Source organism: Drosophila mauritiana, chromosome 3L (genome assembly GCF_004382145.1).
Source record: "Drosophila mauritiana strain mau12 chromosome 3L, ASM438214v1, whole genome shotgun sequence".
In the NCBI taxonomy this organism is placed as follows: Eukaryota; Metazoa; Arthropoda; class Insecta; order Diptera; family Drosophilidae; genus Drosophila; species Drosophila mauritiana.
Genome location: NC_046669.1, coordinates 21947442 through 21964475, shown reverse-complemented (window position 1 = coordinate 21964475; position 17034 = coordinate 21947442). Strand labels below are relative to the sequence as shown.

At 44.8% G+C, this 17034-nt stretch overlaps 2 protein-coding genes across 3 annotated transcripts; both read right to left on the bottom strand.

The window, feature by feature from the left end:
* Positions 1 to 8239: 8239 nt before the first annotated feature.
* Positions 8240 to 10298, bottom strand: LOC117141558 (thioredoxin reductase 2, mitochondrial). Its single transcript, XM_033305065.1, has 2 exons — positions 8591 to 10298; positions 8240 to 8517 (listed from the first exon to the last, which is right to left on the bottom strand). Exon 1 carries the CDS (start codon positions 10166 to 10168, stop codon positions 8618 to 8620), a length of 1551 nt encoding a protein of 516 aa, XP_033160956.1. The 5' UTR covers positions 10169 to 10298; the 3' UTR covers positions 8240 to 8517; positions 8591 to 8617.
* A 763-nt stretch (positions 10299 to 11061) lies between these two features.
* Positions 11062 to 12042, bottom strand: LOC117140557. 2 transcript variants are annotated; one of them, XM_033303552.1, is made up of 3 exons: positions 11912 to 12042; positions 11704 to 11864; positions 11062 to 11650 (listed from the first exon to the last, which is right to left on the bottom strand). In XM_033303552.1, the coding sequence occupies exons 1-3, from the start codon at positions 11994 to 11996 to the stop codon at positions 11327 to 11329; spliced, it is 570 nt and encodes a 189-aa protein (XP_033159443.1). In that variant the 5' UTR covers positions 11997 to 12042; the 3' UTR covers positions 11062 to 11326. The 2 variants fall into 2 exon arrangements, with proteins under 2 accessions (XP_033159443.1, XP_033159444.1); XM_033303553.1 differs by lacking the exon at positions 11704 to 11864 and having other exon boundaries at positions 11062 to 11703.
* Positions 12043 to 17034: the final 4992 nt, after the last annotated feature.

Genomic DNA, 17034 nt, shown 5'->3' with positions numbered 1-17034 from the left:
GCTAATATTTCTTGAATTTGTAGCTGCTAAGCAAAATGTTGAAAAAATTTAATTAAAATTGTCAAAGTTAATTTTGTTTGGGCGACGGCAGGCAAGCAACAACAAAAACATCAAATATGCAACAGTAGAAGCCGAGAAACTGCATCCGTAAAATACCGAGACAGGCATGCACACAACATCACACATTTGGTAAGCACGGAGGACGGATGATGTGGTATGGGTATGGGTATGGATCCCGGCTAAAAGTCGAAGCAATGGTCCAACTTTTGCTGGCGGCCAAAGGGAAAATCAGGCGGGGCGAACAAAGTGGAGGCAAAACTTTAGTTTTCGGAGACTTCGCTTGGCGTTTTCAAATAAATTTAATTCAATGTCTCTTCAGTCATTCATACAATGGCCTCTCCCACACCAACGCACACGGCCGGCATTGTCCGGCCAAGGTTGAGCTGAGTTCCATGTGCGATCTATTCAAGCAGCACTCCTTTGGCTTTCATTGGCTTTCAGGCAGCTCAAACTTCCCTCGATGTATGCAAATGGAACAAGAAAAACACCGAAATACTGAAATACTGAAACAGAAAGGAACTGAACGAGCTGAACGAGAAATGACCAAAAGGCAAAACTTTCCGACACTAAATGAAAGGCCCCGAAAGAGGGGGCAGCAGCAGAAGGACCTTGATTCGGTGCGGTCCTTGATTGGCCCCAGCGCGTAGAAAGTGGAAGTGCGAGCACATGTTTGCTTTGACATAGTTCTAATTGGGACTGGTTTATTCGTGAGGTACTCCTCGAAACAGAAGCAGATGGGAATATAGTGCCTTGAGGAATCGCTCTTCCGACGGGATCCACCATCCCCCATTTCCTCCCAAAAGAAAGCATAAGGCCATGCATATTAACAACCTACTTTCACGTAATGCCAGGCAACCCAAATGGCCGAGCCGGAGCTATGGAAATCTGGGCGCCGGCTGTCGCAGCTCGTGACTTACTCAAATGGCCATTGGCAGGATGGGAAATGGACTTCACCCGCATGTGGACAGTCTGGACGGAGCCGAATCCGGGCTCAAGTGGTCGGGCATTTAAATTCAATCGTCTCCATTTTTTATGCTCTTCCTTTTCCTATTTAATGTGCTCGTCCCACTTCAATGCCGCTTTTCGGGGGTAGTGTCATATCGTGTCAGCAGGACCTTCTTCCTTGCTATTCCTTTCCGTTCCTCCACTTCCGCTGTGTGCATATGCATGTGTGGGCGTATCACCCGCTCCTCTCCCTCTTCCGGCGTCCATTCCCCCATTTCTGGCGAATGTCCTGCGGATGTAATAATTGTCAGCAGCAGTTTTGCGGTGCAAGTTAAACGCAGTCCACGCAAAAAATTGTCAACCATCGGAAATGCCAAAGTGAATTTTATGCTAACACGAGCGTCTGTATCCGCTCCCTCTTCGGCAAATAGCAGTGCAAATTGAATTTTTCGCCGGATATTTTCGGCGTGTTGGCATATGAAATGATTCTGGGAGGATCCTCGGATCCGTGATGGCTCCGAGTTCGATTATCGCTCTTTCTAATCACATGTGCTTCGCTCTTTTGTGCACTGCTCACTTCCAATTAAGCCGGCAACTCCTTTAACTATAATCGTGCTGCTCCTCCTGCTGCTCGGTCGCACATTAAATTACCGGCTGCCAATTAGCTATCGCACCCAAAGCACACAAACACGGCCATAGATAAGCGGGCGCACACAGATACTGCATCAGCAGCAGCAGCAACACCCGCAGCAATGGCAACAGCAACACAAATGAGCGCATTTAAAAACATTACCGCGCTGGGCGACTGCAACAACAAAGACGACGGAGCTGGCGAGTAATAAAAGTGCAGGGAGGACCCCAGTGGGGAGCGAAAATTGCACAACATGACAGCAAAATGCATATTATGCATAATTAACTGTTTATGCGAATGAGTGACAGGCGAAAGGACATGGGGATGCCAGGATGGCAGGATGCGGATCCCAGCAGCCTATGACCATGATAATCACGGCTCTGATGACGATAATTACGCCGGGGTGGATGGCGATGATTGCGTTCGCTGAAAGTGAAACAGCTGAGAGCAGCAGCCCCGTCCTGCTAATTTAGACGTTGTGCTCTGTGGCTTTTAATAATTCACACCCAAAGACAAAGGGGACACTCGAGCGGTGGCAGTGGAAAAAATGGGTTAAAAAATGGAAAGCAGACCGGCAGGAGGCGGGTCCTGCGACGGACGGCCACCGGATCCTTTGCCACCGGGGGCTGGCTGACGTCGCTTTCACTTCGCAGGCCGTCAATTTGACATGTTTACCATGTGTCTGGGGCTTCTCGTGTAACAAAAGGCTTGTTTGCAATTCGCACGGTCGGGGAGAGAGGGGGAAATGGGGCTGGGCGCTGGGAACGGACCGGGGAAAACTTCTAGACTCCAAGGATACTAGTTGTATTCTGCTTTGCGGTCCCTTCCATTCCGTTCGCAAAAAAATGCTGAGAGAACGAAGGAAGATTTTTGGCATGTGTGCGGTGCAAGTTTTGATGACATGACAACAGCGATCATTGTCCACAGTTGGCAGCAATGTGACTTAATAGGTTGTTGACTTTCGATTGGCAGACAGGCCTGATGGCGGAGCAGGCAGGACTTTCAATTAGTGTCCTGCGATGCAGCAAACCCTGTTGACTTGCAGCTCTGATTAAATTATGCACATCCCTTTAGTGCCGTGCTCAGCCAGCCTAAAAAACCTCGACCCCTCCATGTATAATTCAGTAAACGATGCCATGGCAATTGCAAATTATGCAGAAATTCAGCCAAAACAGCAAGAAACTATTCAATTTCAGTCATGTGCAAATATTTTATTACCCGCACACACAGCCGCCAGACAGACAGTCGGACAAATTAATTAATAAACGCAATGGCAACAATGACAAATTTTCCGCTTGGAAAACTGCAACCAGCAGCACACGCGGAGTACATTCAACCGAACAAAAGGAAAAGTAAAAAATCAAACTCTGCAATTAGATTATTACTGGAGAGTACACATTGCACCAATATTGCACAGATAAGAAAGCTTAATTGTTTATTATACTGCAAGGGACGCGACTATTGGATACTGTGTAATGATATGGAGATATTCACGCAGAATTTTATTGCTTTAGTCATTTTGGCACATGTAGATAAATATTAATAAGTTAATCAACTAGGTAGATTTTAACGATTTAAATTTTGGGTGCGCTGCATGGAAATCTCGATGCTCATACGGAAAAACATACGGACATGGCCAAATCGACTAGGCTAGTGATCTTGATCCAGAATACAACTTTTACAATAAACAATTGAAGTGAATTCTTGACTCAACTTCAAGAATTATGTACAAACTTATTAAAAATACTTAAAGAAAATGGCTATTAATCATGGGACATCAGATAATCAATTTAACCAAGAATTAAGAAGTATTGAGTGCTATTTGCCACGGGTTTTCCTTTGCTACAGTTCTGAATAGGGCTCTTAGTTCTTCCTCCATCGTTGTTAGCGTTTGATTATACTTTTCCACTAGATCACTGCGACTCACTACATGCATTGCCCACCATTTTCAGCGAATCCACATCTTCTGGTGTTTGAAATATTAATAAACGACTGGATTTCTACGAGTGAAAATCAAATAGCTGCACTGATGGCTGTATCCATATTTCATCTGAGGCCCTTGGGCGGGCCCTTCGAAAATGCAACTCCTCAGTCGCTCAGTCGTCTGGCTAAAAACTCAGCCGGCGACAAAACAAAGCCAGAAAGCCGAAGAGAAAGCTGCTTCACGCAATCAAAAGCAGCTGAAAGTGCTGGAGCATCAGAAAAACTTCAAAGGCGGCCTTCCATTTCCATTCTCTCGTTTATCTCAATCTTTTTTTGTCGTTGGCGGTGGCTTTTCCTGCTTTTCCCGCTCCTCCAAATCTCCCCTCTATTCCTGGTTTTTTCCGCCGGCTTTCGACTGCTTGGTGCAGTTTTTAATTTAATTTGAAAATGCTTAAAACGCGCCATTCTTTTGTCTCTGCCTCTGCCTTTCTATGCGAGTGAAGTCGCGCATTGTGGCAGGCCCATGTGTGCAGGACTATATCCTGAGTCGGTGGTGAAGGATAGGGATATCTCGGCCCGGGTTCGCTGGAGAACTGAGCAAAAGGCAGTCGAAAGCCGCGCTTTTGCTGCAGTTGGTGCAAGCAAAGTTGGCACCGTTTGTGCATAAATGATAGGTTTCTCCTTCTGTGCGAATGTTTCCATTTATTTACCACACGTTGTTCATACGCCGCGTTGGCTCTCACAAAAGCCGCAGAGTAACGAAAGCAAATCAACGCACTCTCACACGCACACCACAGTACACACTCGCAATTGTGTGTCTGTGTGTGTTTGCCGGACGGTTTGCCAGGGTTGCCAACCATTTGTGATGTTTTGGCTGGCACGCCATCAGAGCGCACACGAGTCCAATGTCAAATATGCGACTCCCGACGTTGGCAAACAAGACAATGAAAATACTTCCCCATCTGTCTCCTGTCTCCATTCCGCAGGATCCAGCCCCACCCCCCGTTCAACGCAGTTCCTGTTTGCCCCGCCTGGTGGCGGCAGCGGCGGACCTTGTTGGCTTTAAACAACAAAACAAATACGCTCGACCGCCAAAGAGATGCGATCGTGATGCAGTCTTCAAAGTCAGCTCCATATCCAGATTATTCAAAAGTAGGTAGTCTTGTTCTTTATTAGGCATCCAATACTAACAGGGGGTGAAGGTAAATTTTGTGTATTTAAGTATAGTCAGGAGCTATACTTAATAATAATAATTTCGAAGTGGTTTTGAAGATTCATTTTGAGTTTATTTTGAACATATATACATATGTATGTATAAATAAGTATAATATACTATGGTATAGTGAAAGAAGGAAAACCAGTTGTACATAGAGGTAATAAAATGGATATAGGAAATACATTATGATTTCAAAGCCATGTGTTTTAATTTGGGAGAAGTGATTATTTTTAAACAGTAGTGATTTTGAGGCGAGCTCAGGTACTTTTTCATCAGAGCCCAGTCGGCACTCACGCGACCACCTCTGTCACAAACTCCCGCCTTTAGTTGAGTCCTTGCCACATTCCTCCTGGTCACATGATTTTGTCATTCTGTGAATGCGAGCAAAGTTTGCCGAGGGCTGTGTGGCGAGGGACGAGCCGAGGGGTCAGACGCACAATTGCTTTTATGAAATTAAATTACGGCACACATATTTAAGCACTCGGAATCGCAATCGGAATCGTTGAAAAGAAGCTTGTGTTAAGGGAGCTGGTAGCGGTTGTGGATTCGGTGCATCAACATCCTTGAACCGTTGAACTGAATGCGGGATGAAAGGAAGCCAGCGCTAAACGGCTAAAAGTAAGCAATTAATTTCCGTCGCAATCGATAATCAATTTTAATTCGAGTTACTGCAGTAATTGGATGAAGACTTAATATAAAATTATCGTCAAGTGTCTGCCCGCTCGGACAAAGAAGCCTCTTTGTAATGCAATCAACAGAAACACACAAATGCTGGCGTTCCTTTGAGATGTGTTTGTTTTTTCCTCGAATGCGAGTTTGAGAATGGAAACTGACCGCAAAACACAATAGACACATGCCGAAGTTAAAGCTGAATTGTAATTAAATAATTGCAATTAAGCTCGGGAAACAAGAGCGCAGAAGGAACTCCAAAATTGCATAAATAAATTAAATACCTCAAATAATCAACACATTATCAACTTTTACGTAATTACACATTCAGCACGCAGCGAAGATGCAGATCCAGTATGCGGATACAAAGGCAGATGCAGACCCAGATGCAGATGGCGATGCATATGCAGATAAAGTTGGATCCTTGCAGATGCCGAGGAGCTCAAACACAGCCCAACAATGGGAATCGCAAACATGTGCAAGACTGACGGACAAACCGATATACGTATATGTACGAGCAACAATTGCGGCGTAATTTGGTAATGGAAATGGATACATTTAATAACTAAACTAAATAGAAAGCCATCCTGCTTACCATTCGACTCCGCCTCGTTCTGCATCCTAATGGATATTTGTTTATTTGCATGGAAATTCGAAATTAAACTATTGAATCATTGAAAGCCCTTTGACTCGGTCTTGCCGTGGAACGTGCCCAGCTCCGATCCGGTTGCTCCGATCCCCTCACCTGTCCGTGCCACAGACCAGTCTCAACTGGGCAAACAAATCAAACTGTGATTGCAAAATTTAATAGGATTTAAAAATTCCAAATTGCTAAACAAGACTTAGGCTTCTCCCCTCCCCCGATCGAAAGTGCTCAGTGTGCGGCTGGAGCTGCCACGCCCACCAAGTAACCACAAGCTGCTGTGGTTGCGTTCCCCAAGTGGAATTGTTTGTAATGCGTTGATGAGAGCGCCAACCGTCCGTCTTCCATCAGAAGGAAGCTGGAGTGGCGGACGAGGACCCTCGACGAGGATTAATTTAAATGAGATTTTTAATTTGCTTTAGTCTATCGAGGCAGCGGCAGCGGGCTTTGTTCCAGCGCTGATTGCACAATTTCGCAAACAAGTTGTGCGGACTTGTGTGATCGAGGTGTCGCCCGGGGCTGGGGACTGTGCCATTCGTACCCACTCCAACGCACATAATTCCACCCGATTCACTTTCGATAAACTTGCCACCGTCGCAACGGCGGAGCCAAAACAATTCCTGTGCCGCCGCCTTGCACTCGAGAGCACTCAATCTGGAGAAGGAGCCTGAAAAGGAGCAGTGGTCCGACCACTTGGACACGCAATCAGAGAAACTTTTCCGCACTTTCCCCGTATTGTAATTCAAGACATTCCCTTCCTGCCCACCGGGGAGGGGAGCGGGTCAAGCTGCCAATGACCGAAAACCGGAGAACAATAATGGGAGCAACAATGCAATTGCCAAATGCCAACTCCGGGTTCGGGACCCGGATTGCGGATGGGGGTGCTGAAGATGAAAATAGTTTAAGTGCAAAATTTTACGCTTTATCAAATTACCCGCGGGTGCTTTAACTTACAGCCAAACTTCGGGATGAGCAAAACTTTTGCCGCCCGCTGCAGCTGCAGCTGGGCGGTCAGGTCACAATTTATGATTCTAAGGTGTTGCAATGAAAACTACCAGCTCCTTGCGATGGCCGGGCTAAATTTGTTATATTTCTTACTGTCAGCCAGACCATTTGTTAAATGAGTTGGCAAAGCTAATCGAAAAGTTACGGCGGAGACTGTGGGAGCGCGGCGCTCACGGGCAGATGCACCGCCTTGACCTGGATCCCGGCCCACCTGGACAGGCCCCCTCCTCTGATGACCGGCACAAACAAACGAATAAATAACGCCGGGGCAAACATTTAACCGGGGAGCATACGGCTGCCAAGCGGGACCCAAAACCGGCCAGCTGCAATAAAAAAATAATTTATAATATAGGAAGAGGCTGGGAGAACAAGAACGAGAGCGTGCGAAGCCCAAAATGCTAAAGTAAGATTTATGCAAATCGGAAGTAAACATTAATCAAAATTTTTTATTCTTGTTGTTTGTTGTTGCTCGTGCCACGAGCAGCCATGGTGTGTGTGTGTCCCAGATTCTGGCGCCACTCGCAAGATTCCGGGTCACCGATACGCCACCGGACTCGGAAACGGATACGCAGGTCACCTCCAGGGGAACAAAGTGTTTTTCACCACCAACTTCATAAATTAAAACTTCATATGTCAAAAATGGCAATCGCTCTGTGGGTTTTCAGTGCTCCCCGACTTACTAAGTGTGGCTCTGTCATTTATAATAAAGTGTCAAATCAAAAGAACGTGAGCCGCACATCCCGACGAGCTATTCGTCAGAGAAGTGCAATTCAGATCCGGTTGGGACATGTTTACGAGTAGATGCGTTCACACCGTATAAGTTTGAAATAACTAAAAAATTTGTCGAAATTATAAATTGTTTACCCTTGCAGAGGGATATTGATAATAAGTTTTTCAACGCAGTAAAGCCCACATTTCGGGCCATAATTCCGCCTTATTCTTGATCAAGCGAGTTGATATAATCATGGCTGTCGTCTACGCAAAGTAATCCGTCTGCTTAAACATTCCCAAATGTCTTATTTCAATTATACAAGACAAAACTATTCGGATCGAAAAACTATATTTATACCTGCCTTATATTACGAAATAAATAAAAATAATTGTTTGGTTTGCAGAAACTAGCATCATATTATCATATTATATTTGAATGGAACCGATACCTTTCGATGTCTAAAAAATTAGGACGCCCTAATCGAGATCGATTGGGAAGTAGAAATTTTGGCATATCGATTGAAATTGGCCGACGTGGCTCAAACGAGTCGGCTCGTGGTCCTGATCAAGGATATGTATTTGTACCTGCAACATGCTTTTCAACGAGAGAGGGTATGAAAGTGATTGCAAATTATTTGCCAAATATTATATTTCTCTCTGCACCATTCAACCAACATTAAATGCACCCTTTTTATCCTTTCCACGTTAGAAAATCTGTTATTCAAAATCGACAGTAGATACGGGCTGAAACATACTTGAAGTGGAAGAAATATGCATTGTTTCTCACCACCTCAAGACACCTATCTCCAAGACACTAACTGCAGCAGGAGGCTGGTGTAGGATCCCGACCAGATCGCTTGGTGATTGACAGCCGGGTGAACTCTTCGGCGGTGGTGGGGTGGATTCCCACCGTGTTCAGCAGCGTCTTCACGGTTAAGCCGGACTTGAGGGCTGCGGCGAAGCCCTGGATGACCTCGCCGGCGACTGGGCCGATGTAGTGCAGGCCTAGGATCTTCTGGTCCCCGGATACTTCGGCTACGGCCTTGAGGTAGCAGTGACGCACGCTCTTCTGGGGAATAAAGAACTCTGTGGGCTTGTAGTAGCCATGGAAGACCTCGATGTTGTCAGCACCGCGCAGTTCGATGGCCGTTTCCTCCGACATGCCGACGCAACTGTATTCCAGCGGAGTAAAAACTGTGGTTGCCACGTCGGCATAGTCCATCAGCTGCGTGGAGCCGGCGAACAGACGCCTGGCAAGCAGGCGGCCCGACAGGATGGCCACCGGCGTTAGCTCTGGTCGACCATATATGATGTCTCCAACTGCAAATATATGAGGCACGCTGGTGGCCTCCGCGGCGTCCACCACAATCTTGTCGTCATGAGTCTTCACTCCGGCGGCCTCCAGGTTGAGGTCCTCGATGAGACCTTTGCGCCCAATGGCCCACAGCACGGTGTCGAAAACGTCGCTGCCGTCCATTTGGGTGGTTGTGTTGCGGTACCGGACTAGCAACCGTCCGTCCGCCTGCCTCTCCACGGCCTTGGGGATTGTGGTGCCCAGGAAGGGAATGCCTCGCTCAGTCATCATGGCGGCCAACAGATCGGACATCTGGCGATCGAAGCCGCGCAGCACAATGGAGCGCACCATGACAGTGGGCTCGTAGCCGAGTCCCTTGAGGAAACAGGCGCACTCGAGACCAACGTATCCGGCGCCCACCACAAGGGTACGACCCGGCTCTCGCTCGTAGCTGAATATATCGTCGCTGGTGATGCCCAGTTCAACGGCTCCGGGAATGTCCGGGTAGCGTGGCCTTCCTCCGACGGCTACTACCACGTACTCTGAGGTCACTTGGCGGTGCTCGGCACCTGGCATCGCCACATACTCGATGGTGTGGCTGTCGCGAAAGGAGCCCATCGAATTGACGTACTCCACCTTCTTGTCGCGCAGGTCCACGCGGGTCACCCAATTGACGGACTTGATGTGGTTCTGCACGGAACGCACCAACTTGCCCCAATCGGGCCGTATGTTCTTGTCGTCTACATTCCAGCCGTAGGCCACCGCCTCGTGGACAGCCTCTCCGAGTAGCGAGGCCTGGTGCATCAGCTTCTTGGGGATGCAGCCCACGTTCACGCAGGTGCCGCCGATGCCCCACTTGGTGCCCACTGGAGTGGGCTTGACGTAGTCGAAGCAGAGCACGCGGGCTCCACAGCCAGCCGCCTCCTTGGCGCACGCCAATCCCGCCGAGCCCCCGCCGAGCACCACAAGGTCGTAGTCGTAGCGTGGTCTTGAGGCAGCATGGCGGCACCATCCGAGGCTGGATCGAAGTGCGTTGTGTGTGGAGGATCGCAGAATCTTTATCGTCGACATATTGGACTGATGAATTGGACGGGAACGAATTTCAGTTCAAAAAGAAGGTAAACTGGAAATTTACGACTCGGCACTGCCAACTTGTGAAATTATTAGACAGCCCAAAAAGCCAGGATGTCATAAAAACCAAAGTTGATAATTGCGCTAAATAATATAAATGTTAGGCTGTTTAAGACAATAAAAAATCCCCTGGCTCAGATATCAATATTTTCTTAACATTTCTTGCGATTTGGTTAAATTAACCCCCATTAACGGTATTCGACACATCCTGCCAAATCCCTACGAATGTGAAACGGAATCAACATTCCCGTCAACTGGAGGGAACTGGCTTTTAGCTTGGATTTAGATGGAATAGAGATGACGATATTTCGTTTCGGAGCCCTGATATGCTCGACTCTGGGGGAACTAGTACAAGGGGAACTATTAAAGGACACACAGGGATCCATATTTTCGACTCCAGGGCGAGTGTCTCAGTAGTTCCTTGGGAAAAACGACGGATATCTACGCAAATTCCTCGCCCACCAAAAAAACACTTTCTTCCCCAAGAATTGGCCAAACCTTTGGCATATACATACAAATCCAGTGAAATGGTGAAATGTCAGCTTCAATGATTTATGATTCTCGGCCATGGACCATTTGGAATTTTTGGCAGGCCGTTGGCAGCCAGTTTCCTGCCCTGCATCCCATCCCCAATTTAATGGCGCTCTGGTCTGCTGCCTGCCCAATCTCAATCCAATCCGAGTCCATGTCCATGCCTTCCTAATTTCTAATCTAATATTTTTGCCTACGAGTGCCGGACGACGGTCGGGTGAGGCAAGAGAAATTCCTTGCCTTGGATGCTTGGCCATGTCCAATGTCTGCTCTGGATATGATTTACTTTTGCGGTTTGTTTTTGGTGCGTTTAACCGCAAATATTTAATGGTTTTATTTCCCGATGCCCGGCCGGCCCTCAGCTGCGATTCATTTGTACATGTCCTGGTGAGCGGTAGTGTGCTGGTGTGCGTGCGGGGTATCTGTGTGTCTGGTGTTTTCTGGCATATTTATTAGTTGAACCACCGACGCAGTGTATTTGTAGATGCGGCAAGGTTAAGCCCCTGACTGATGGTGACCCAGTTAAAGGCGGCTGAACCTGTGCTCCGGCGTTCTGTGTCAGATTTTCTAGAGCCCAATGGGCTGGTCCATTGGCATCCGTTTCTGAATTTTATCTGCGGGATGTGGCTGCTGCTCTGGGAGAGCCTCGGGCTGGATCCGGGGCTTGGGATCTCCGTCGATCTGCATCTGATACATCACGGTTGCTATAATCAGACTAAAGTGCAGCATGGTCATCAGGAATCCGAAAAAGACAAGAGGAGCGTAGTAGCTCCAGCATAGGTCGCTCCACCACAAGTGCCACACCATCTTCAGGTGGAAAGCAGCCAGACACTGGTGAAGGTAGCAGTTCCACATGAGAACAAGCGCCACCAGCAAGGAGATATGATAGATCTGGTTGTGAATTGGGTACATTAATGTGGTCCCCGAATTATGCGGGCTTATACCTGAAAAAATGCGGGGAGAAGCAGGAAGATGTTTATATATAGGTTGAAGTTCCACATGCGTTCCCCGAACTCCACTCCATAATGGGTTTCAGGTTCTAAAGGAGCGAACATCTGGCCGATAATAGGAATATGCTGCCAAAGACTTGTCTGGGCCGTAGAAACTAAAGAGACTTCAGTGATTAGAAGATGGTCCTTACAAAGAACTTACCATTAATGATTCGATTGATTTCCGTGCTTATATAACCCACAAGGACGTTGTACACAAGCAAGTTTAGAGCAGGCATGAAAACCATGTTGCGGCTGTAAAAAATATACAATAGTTGTATCAGACTTTGAAGGGTTGATCCCATACTACTACAATGGAAGTTAATGTCTTTACTATATTGCTGACTAAAAAAATATCGTTTTCTCTGGCTATGAAGTTCCAAGTAACTATACCCTTAAGTGCCCTATAGGTACGGAAGAGTTTCCAACCACATATATATTCTTGATTTGGATCAATAGCCGAGTCGATCTGTCCATATGAACGTCGAGATCTCAGGAACTATATAAGCTAGAAGGAAAATTTCTATCGATTTGCCAAACAACTTTTTGCCGCGCCCACTCTAACGCCATAAAGCCGCCAAGCCGGTCACGCCCACACTTTAATTTTAAGTTTAATTTTTTTCTCATTTCATTCTCCAATATCTGTCAATATCCCAGAAAAATTATAATTGCGTTCGCATTCACACTAACTGAGTAACGAGTATCTGATAGTCGGATAACTCGACTATAGCATTTTTCTCTTGTTTTCATATATTTTTCTTCACTTGCAGGTAAGTGGCACCTATCCCCAGAAGGGTGAGTACCGTTTATTCGCATTATCTTGCCGACTAGGGAGATTTTAAATAAAGGAATTATTATCTAAAAATTCTCCAACAATGAAACTTTGCCATGGAAACGCGGAAAAACTCTCGGAATTGATGCGATAAAAGTTTAATTCAAAGTATGGCTGCCCCCCACTCCTCCTCGGCAACTTCGTAGGCCTAATGTGCTGACAATCGTTGGATTCCAGACCACTCAGACCTCAGACTCCCCCCTAGTATAATTTAAACTTTAAAATGACCGGGGACGATCCTAGGCAACAACAGAAAAGGCAGAATGCAATCGGGGGGCTGGAAATGTACGACGTAAACTTCCACAAAAGTTGTAAAAAATGAAAAAGTTCGCCAATAAACATTAGAAAAACTTTTGCGCCTCATCTCACCTTACCATTTTGTGATTTGAATCGCTCTGCACGCCCACAAAATCAGTAGGCATAATGCGGATCCCTTTCTGCGATGGCACCTGCCTAGCGACAAGTTTATCAAATGTTTTCAGACTCAGCCAAATTAAGCCCAATCCCGAAATATCCTCTAAAGTTATCATTATGTTTCTGTCTGTCGCCAGGCAAATGACGAGGGCCACTTAAGGTCTGAGGAGGTCCGGAGCGAGTTTGGCCGAGCCGTCATGGTAATAAGACAAACGGCAAAGAAAAATCATCAAATATTAATTAAGTTTGCGCCTAATTAGTTTGATTCAGCTCCAAAATGCTGCCTTTTCTCCTTTGCCCAGGGTTAGACATCAAAAAGGTGTTGGCTTTGGACCCGAGGCTGAATTTTGGCCGGAACGCCAATGAATTACACTCGCCTGAGATGGTTACAATTGCCCAATTAAAGTCTAATTACAGAGGAACCATGGAGCAAGGCGGACGAATCGGGTCAAAAGTTAAACAATGTGGCAAACAAAATATTTGACATAAGTCGGGAATGGCCAAAGCCAGAACTGGTGGATGTCTATAGTGAGTTAACAAAAAGCCAACATTTGGTCAAAAATTCTAACAATACCGAAAAAGCGTCGAGAGAACCAATGGTTTATTTACGTTTATTTGTCGAAATATTTGCGGATGGCAAACTTTTTGCAGCAATTATTTAATTTGTTGCCAATGCGAGGCATAAAGTGTTCAATTCTTTTTCGATTTACCCTGTTGTGCCCGCCTTAAAAGCTGAGGAAAATGTTTCATTCCATGCTCAAATATTTAATTTCGTTTATTGAAGTATTTGCTGTTTGGTTTGGCTAACAAACAGTTTCTGAGGTGGTTGACTGTTAGAGGGCATTTTTGGGAACAGGAGCCCCATACACACGTGCCTTGGCACATGCCACTTCTTCTTGACCAACATTCGTTCCAAACGCAAGTCTTTTCCCAACCAATCGGGCATGGGCAGGTTGCGGCCTTCATTTGTAGTTCGCCTGTTTGTTTGTTAGCTGGCCCACTTGAAACGAGAATTTTATTAATTAATTTGAAACCGTTGCTATTGACGAGGATTCCGGAATTGGTCTCCCAGCCAGAAGGATTTTAGCTCGGCCTTCGATTAGTTTGCATAGGCAATGTGTTTTAAGTGTACATTTGTTTGGGTAGCATTTGCGGAGTGGGATTCTCTAATTGATTTCGCTTCGGTCACTGAAATCTGCTTGTTTGGGAAAACCCAAATAGATTTTCGTCTTTTACATGAATTAATTAGAATTTTAAGTCCACAGCTAATCTCAGAATAAACTATACCTATTTTCGCCTAAAACTGTTATTGGTATTCAAATACCAATTTTTGTGCTCCCTTACACCCTCATTCTGGCAGAGGCTATAAAAGTGGGCTATAAAAATTCCGATAAATTCATAAACCTAAATCCACAAAATTCGTTAGACATTTTCATAAAGCCGCTTTTACGATCCTTCTGTTGAGTTCCCCTCCCCTATGTTCGACTCCTCGCCGAAGAGAGAATAAACGACTTGAAAATGTTTTTAATTGCAGACGGATATTTTGGACAGATTACATAACTAGCATTCGAGAGCTCGCCTAGGCTCATAAAAGCCAACGCCCACACACAAATTGTTTGGTAGTGGGGGGGTATCAGCCTCATAATGGCACATAAACCGCTTGGTATCCTGCATATATTTTCCGGTTATGTGGCCAGCAACAGCTACACCAGCCGCAATTAAAACCAAGGCTAGCTCAGCAAAATGCTGTGCGTAGATATTACCCTCCAGGACCCCGACGCAGTGCCCTTCTCAAAATCAAGTATACGACATGATAGCCACACTTTTTGTGTGTGTGGCATTGGTGAGTCTGGTAAAGTGCGAGTTACAACACTTCCTGCTGGGCTCCCAGTGCGGCTTTCTTTTACGAGCACAGCACTCGACCGAAAAACACTCTCTCACTTTGGACGCCAGTGAGGTGGAAGTGGAGTTGTGTGTTCACACTTGTAGTTGATTCGAAAACAGCTTTCTATCTAGCTATTACCTTTTAAGCCAAATATATCTCGAATTTTCTACAATGAGTCTAATTGCCTGCAGTTGACCAGCATTGTGATAAATTAATTCATCGTAGCTGACCTAACCATTGTAGCATTGGCAGTGGGAAAATGGGCTCCTTGTTGATACAGATCAGTAGGTTATCATAACCAAAAGTATCTCAGAGCCACACACAAGGAGCATCAATCACGTATCACGTATGTAATCTTAATATACAGGTGGAAGGATCCGCTTCCGACTCTTTATGTAGATAATGCAATCAATTATTTATAGATACGAGTATAGAACCAGGATCACTTGCCATGTCGTGTATACATACAAACATATATATATATATATATATATATATATATATATATGTATATATATATATATGTATGCATACATATGTAGTTAGGAACCTCGAGGTCTCGGGTGCCATAAAGTCAAAAAAGTTAGGGATATCGATTCTAATGGCAACCACGTGCCAAGAGTTTTTTGTAAATCTGAAACCGCCACACTTTTGAAGTGTTTTAATATTTTTTGAATTTGTCTTTGAATTGCATTGATTTAAAAACTTTTAATATAAAAAAAAAAAAAATTACAAAAAATGAACTTAAGGGCTTTTAACAATTTGTATGAGGATATGAGTAAATATTGTAGCAAGGAAAAACGTCGAATGAATCAATAAATAATTTAATAAAATTGGTATGCTTGTAATCTTACAGTAGCAGTTAACTGAATTTTAATTCTCCATTTATTTATATATTGTGAACAATAATATATACTAAAAGAGTGGATGCCGCAATGTCTGTTGGTCGAACGGTATTTTTATGTCCTAATTAGCAATAAAACACATGAACTGGAATTGCAATAAATCGATAATTGCAGCTGTGGTGAAATAAATGATGCTAGAGTTGGTTAATGCAAAAATATCTTTTGATTAAACGCGATTGTCTCATTTTTCTATGCCTGCTTGCAATTAGGGATCGTAAAATATGAAAGGCGATGCTCTAATTACACATTTAATGCTTTTATTTGCTTCTAAAAAAAAATAAATTAAAATCATTAAAGTATCCTCTTTTCGGAAAACAATTCGACTAATCCCATAATCGGATTTGGCTGGGCAGGTCAATTGCAATAAATAAATTAATCCTAGGCTGGGGAAATTATCAGGGAAATATGATTTAGATTTTGTTCACCCAATTTGGCTTGTTGTTGGAGCCCGAGCTCTTTAAAGATTTCCGTTGGTATACATCGACATCATCGTCAAAATAGAAAATGTTTTGATGTTTGAAAGATTCGACAAGCAAAAGTTTTTCATGTAAATGGCATTGAGTGCGAGGTGTAGTTGAATATATGATACATATAATTTATATGTGTATAATATGGGTTTTTGGTAAGTTGTTTACATATTTGCTGGATTACCTTGCTTCGTAGGTAAAAGTTGAAATGCTCTTTGCATGTTTCTGTGGTTATAAAATCTGCTGCTACCAAAAGTGCTGGGAAAGTGCCGGAGACAACTGCCGATGGGATAATGGGCAGGTGTGAAACAATAAACTGTGCATAGCCCACAGATGATATCCATACCACGTATCCAAGCATCTCGTACCTCGAAGAACTGGCTTGTTCCCTTTCCGCGAAATCTCGTAGTCCTTGAAGGCCTGATTCGCATATCAGAAGGCAGAAAGAATTTCTGCGCAATCGAATCCTTTTGCACACTTAACGTTTTGCTCAAGTGAGTGGATAAATGCTTCATTTGGCCCCCTTTAATCATGCAACACCCATATCACATTTTCTTACATCTTCTTCTTTCTTCCACTCGGATCCCAGCTTGGGTGTCCACTTGAACTTAACTACAATTTGGTCGCCGCATTCATGCATATTGATAATCTTGAACGCTTCAATGCTCATTTACTCATCTTGAAAGGTGCACAGTCGGTCTTCCCCAGCCACCCAGCCACTCCCCCAAAGAAGGTCCCAAAACTCCAGTTTTTAATCATGCGTGGGTGGTCAGTTAGCCTTTG

Bases quoted from the DNA above. Each gene is read 5' to 3' on its own strand.
- LOC117140557 (XM_033303552.1), bottom strand. From the start codon at position 11,996: ATGGTTTTCATGCCTGCTCTAAACTTGCTTGTGTACAACGTCCTTGTG. The intron at 11,865-11,911 runs GTAAGTTCTTTG...AAGTCTCTTTAG, and splicing joins AATCAATCGAATCATTAATG to TTTCTACGGCCCAGACAAGT. The intron at 11,651-11,703 runs GTATAAGCCCGC...ATTCACAACCAG, and splicing joins TTCTCCCCGCATTTTTTCAG to ATCTATCATATCTCCTTGCT.
- LOC117141558 (XM_033305065.1), bottom strand. From the start codon at position 10,168: ATGTCGACGATAAAGATTCTGCGATCCTCCACACACAACGCACTTCGA.